This window comes from Uranotaenia lowii, chromosome 1 (genome assembly GCF_029784155.1).
Source record: "Uranotaenia lowii strain MFRU-FL chromosome 1, ASM2978415v1, whole genome shotgun sequence".
NCBI classification, from domain to species: domain Eukaryota; kingdom Metazoa; phylum Arthropoda; class Insecta; order Diptera; family Culicidae; genus Uranotaenia; species Uranotaenia lowii.
This window is the reverse complement of record NC_073691.1, coordinates 64,423,719-64,428,675: the sequence shown is the minus strand read 5'-3', so window position 1 is coordinate 64,428,675 and position 4,957 is coordinate 64,423,719. Positions and strand designations below refer to the sequence as shown.

General features: G+C 36.4%; 1 protein-coding gene across 1 annotated transcript; it reads left to right on the top strand.

Moving 5' to 3' along the window:
• The first annotated feature begins 245 nt into the window (after positions 1 to 245).
• LOC129760673 (protein GVQW3-like) lies at positions 246 to 551 on the top strand. The gene has a single exon (XM_055758331.1). The coding sequence runs from the start codon at positions 246 to 248 to the stop codon at positions 549 to 551; it is 306 nt and encodes a 101-aa protein (XP_055614306.1).
• Positions 552 to 4,957: the final 4,406 nt, after the last annotated feature.

The window sequence follows — 4,957 nt, the reverse complement described above, 5'->3', positions numbered from 1 at the left end:
GGTGCCATCTATATGTCAAATGAAAGGGCTAACTTCGCTGCCCAAAGTGGCAGAGTTTCGTTTCTGTGCAGTTTGTTTACATTGAGTTGTGAGCTATGGCAGAGTTTAGAGCAGCTGTTATCGCTGAATATGTGAAAGGGTTCAAACCCGGACACATATTCAAACATCTAAAACCGCTCGGAATCAACCGGAAATTCGTGTACCGGACCATAAATCGGTACCTAGAGACCGGAGGCACCGAGGACATGGCACGATCTGGACGACCAAGGTCTGTGAGAACTGCAAGGCTGATAAAGATTATTCGAGACCGGATTAGACGGAATCCCGCCCAATCTGCACGGAAGCTGGCCAGGAACCTTAAAATGAACCGAGAATCAATCCGCCTGCTTCTGCGCAAGGATTTAAAACGTACACCGTACAAAAAACAGGTGGTTCATGGGGTTACCAAAGCTACAATGGTCAAGAGGTACCAACGGTCGCGGGAGTTGCTCGGTTGGCGCGCGGATGACGAGATCATTTTTTCGGACGAGAAGCTGTTCGTTTTGGACTAAACAGTCAATCGTCAAAATGATCGAGTTTGGAGTGTGAGCCTCTAGCAAGCTCCTGCGGACAAGCTGAACGTTTCCCGGTTCCAAAATAAGACGTCAGTGATGGTTTGGGGAGCCATTTGCAAGAGAGGTAAACTGCCTCTTATTTTTATCGATAAAGGGGTCAAAATCAACGCAGCGTACTGCTTGGACACGGTTTTGAAGAAAAATGTTCTGCCTCAAGCTGAACTATTGTTTGCAGACGATTACTACTGCTTCCAGCAAGATGGTGCCCCATCCCACACCGCAAAGGTTGTTCAGGCGTGGTGTGAGGAAAATTTGACAGATTTACTTCCAAAGAATGAATGGCCTCCGTCGTCTCCGGATCTGAATCCACTGGATTATTTCGTGTGGGGATATATGATGTCGAAGCTGAACGACTATAAATTAACAAATTTGGAGCAATTCGAGCGAGTTATCAGGGAAATCTGGGACGAGATGCCGATGGAGCACGTGCGCGCCGCCTGCGACGACTTTCCGAGACGTCTGAAGCTGGTACGATCAGACAAAGGTGGTGTAATTCCAAGATACCGTCTGTGAAGTATCTTTATGAGTTACTGAATAAAGCTATGAAAACCAGATTCTGATTTTCTTCTTATTTTTTGAAATATTGAGATTTGCGTGTGTGACCGGACTTTTTTGTCACCCTGTACAGTTGTCTTTTTAATAATAAAATGTACAAATTTTTGATTATGGACAAACTTAAATTGAAATCAATGACACTGTTTATTTCCTTCATAAACCTAAGGGCTGGTTCGTCGAGATTGTAGTTTGTCCGGTTAATCTCAGGAGCGTAAAGTCTTCGTCTTCTCAAGACCACATTACTGATGTTAGCTGTCAATCGTGACCGTAGAGAATTTGAGATTGTCAAACAGCGTTCAATTTTCAAAAAGAATATCAGATCATTTATGCCTTGTCGGTTTTCTAATCCAGATCTAATGGGTAATAGATGTATTCGTAATCTGGCAAGTTTTCTCTACAGCCTAGATTCCTGTCAGCGAATCTCACAAAATGTTTCTGTGCTCCTTTCAGTCGACTTATATGGAAATTGAACCATATATTGGCCTCCAAACTATACTCGTGAAATCAAATCTTAATCTTACCAAACTGACATACAGGCTCTTTATGGATCTTTCAATTCCCCAGCAAAGTGGCGCACTGCTCTAAAAAGAGCTAATCCATCCGATACCGGATGTGGTATCTGAAGCTTAATTCGGAATTCAAAGTAAGGAAAAAAATGCAACACTTTGTTTTGTGAATAACTTTTGAATGCATGAATTGTAGTTGATGAAATTTTCAGCAAAGCTACCTAGTAATGTTATGTTCACATGTGCAAATTTATGTGAAGTTCTTTCAAGTGGCTTTTGAGATAGCGTGGAATGAAGAAATCAAATAAAAGTTTTTTTTTATTATGTTTTCTGTTTCCTGTAGCATGACCTTCAACATAACCAATTTTTTATTATTTGGTCGAAGTTTTAACGAATTGAGCCAATTGTCCTCCTTCGGCTCAAAACAACATATTTGGCTATTTATTACTCCATCACAGTTTTTGAGTAATGGCAAGATTCCAGATCCAACTAAAACAAATTATAAACATCTTGGGACCTATTGAAGTGCTTTGCAGGGAAAACAGTCGCATTTGGAGGCAGATTTCTTTGCATATTTATCCATTCATTGTGTCAATCGTTATGAAACCTTCCATTTTCCAAAGGTTGTAAGCATCCTCAAGTATAAGACATATTTTTTTTCAGATATTTCTACTTGTTTATCTCCGGAATATACAGGCAAGACTTATAAACAAAAAGTTTCTTGCTGGAAACCTGTCAAATGACCGCTAAAGAGTTCGTTTTGGTGTCCATTACAAAAAATGTCCAAATATCTGCTTACTGCAGTCCAAATATTTTGCGGAAGATTTGACCACCGTATTTTGATTATTTTACCGGTGAGCAGCTTCGATGTCTTGTAGAAATGAAGTCATGCCTGTTTATCAGTCAACTAGACGAACTAGTCAGAAAATTTTATATTTTTAACACTTCCTCTATTGGAATTTTTGGATTGCGCTTAAAAAAATCTCTCACATTCCTAAACTTCATCCTTTAGGACTTCTTGAACAATTATCTATGTGAACTTTGGTCGAATAGTTGAATCAAAGCAAACGAAAGATTTCTTTTAATACAACCGCGGTAAATGAAAAGTTCATATACCAGTATTTCGATAGCAACTTACTACCGTTTACTGAAGAAGCTAGTAAGTTGCTATCGAAATACTGGTATATGAACTTTTCATTTACCGTGGTTGAATTAAAAGGAATCTTTCGATTGCTTTGATTCAGTTGAATCATTCAACCAAGTAGGCTCACAAACACAACAGAGTCGAATAGTTGATTTAAAGTAGTTTTCGAGTTTCACACTGGGACTTTCCTGGATTTTTCTCGATTCTGCTCAAAAAATTTTGTCAATGAACTTTAATGTTGGATGATATCTCAAAAACTACTTGACAGAGTGTCACCAAATTTTGTTCACGTACACATTACATTTCTGTTTCTAGGTAGCTTCACTGAAAATTTCATCAAATTCACAAAACAAAGTGTTGCATTTATTTCGAATACACTTCTTACGCTGCATAGTGGGGAGGACCTATTAAAGCTTGGCCAAAACCCCTTTTTGTAAATTTCGAAAATTCATCATTAATTTATGCTTTTCAAAAACTGGACATTAGACCGATTACAAATATGTCAAAAAAAATCTTAAGATTCATTATTTCATACAATTTTCTACGTAGGTGAAGTTGGGGTTTGAAACTGTTGCATTTTATCGCAAATTAAAAAAAATATTTTCAATACTCCACTAAAATTTTATTTCTTGAAGAAATTTAAAAAAAGCATGAATGTGTTCAAAATGATATGAAATTTATTTATTTATTTAAGATTGATTTAAAAAAATTGTATTTTTTAAGGGCATAAACGTATAACGTTAAAAAATTACGAATTTTCATCATATTCAGACACCTGAAAAACATGTTACCCCACGTTACCACACTCTCATTCCTACTCAAACATTTAAAAGGAGGTCTCAGCTATCTAATATAACAAAAACTTGATGCCACTTTTCGCCAATTCAAAAGTTATTCACGTTTTAGTGAAGCATGTTTTTGGACCATTTTCATACTTTTGGGATTGCTTTTGATAATGGTTTTTGCTAGAAAAACTTGAACTCAATGGAATTTGAAATTCAGTTCATTAATTTTTTTCAAACTTATTTTCCTTTTAGTTATTTTGATAATCTTATTTCGGTTTTAAAAGTTATTTTTATCTACAGACCAGCAGATAAGATTCTTTGAAATATGAACTTTCTATAACCTTTTCAAATCCTTTTCGGTCAGATGCTTAGTATCTGTTAACTAACTTATTTTTTATTCAACTTTTTTTTTTCTATAAAATGTCGTAAAATTTTCTAAAAACATTCGTTCAGAAGAAAAAAAAACTAAATCTTTTAGTTTAACTCAAATATAAAATTGAAATTATTTACACACTGAATGTTTGGATGTTTAAAAAACAATGCAACCATGTTTTTTGCTGTCACATTGAACAACAGCCTACTTGACCCAATAGCTACTTATATAAGGCACCAGTATGAGTTTATGGCTTATTTATCTGAACTTTTTTTTTTCTGTTATCACTGATCACACTGACATGACACTTACAACAAAATTCCGTTCACATTTTTCACATTTAATTTGTATGGAAGCATCCGTTTCATAGATGGAATGAGTTTTAAGCCATCATAATGAACGATTTGTCATAACCCGAAATCCTCAGAGGTCAAATTTGGTTCAATTTGCTTGATTTGTTCATTGTCAAGTTCCCACCAGTTGTTAGATCTTTTGTGGTTGTGGTAGGAAATCTCCTTTTTCCATAAAAGCGATGTGTCTCAAACTAGCGTTGAAATAACATGCATTTCTTTTTTTTACAAATTTGGATCCTTTTGCATTATAAATTCAAGAGTTTTGTAGATATTCAGATAAAATTGGTATTGGGCTAGATTCGATTTCTCGTTCGACTCCTAAAATGTAGGCCGAGAACGCTAAATTATGAGCAAAGATTCTGACATTAATTTCACCAGGCTCTGACTAAAAATCACTCAAGGTGACAGTCTCAACTAAAACTGAAAAATATATGATTTTTATATATGGTTCGTTCGGACCAAGGCGTAATTGAGAAGTGGGTGGTCTCAAATTGGTAAAAAGAACCCGAGAGTAGGATGGTGTGGATGAGGCGAGACGAAGCCGAAATTTTGACAGCTGGCTGGCCTTGATGCCTGGTGCCCTGATTTGTTTGTGAAACATGGTCTTTTGACCAATGGTCAAGATAT

Bases quoted from the DNA above. Each gene is read 5' to 3' on its own strand.
- LOC129760673 (XM_055758331.1), top strand. From the start codon at position 246: ATGGCACGATCTGGACGACCAAGGTCTGTGAGAACTGCAAGGCTGATA.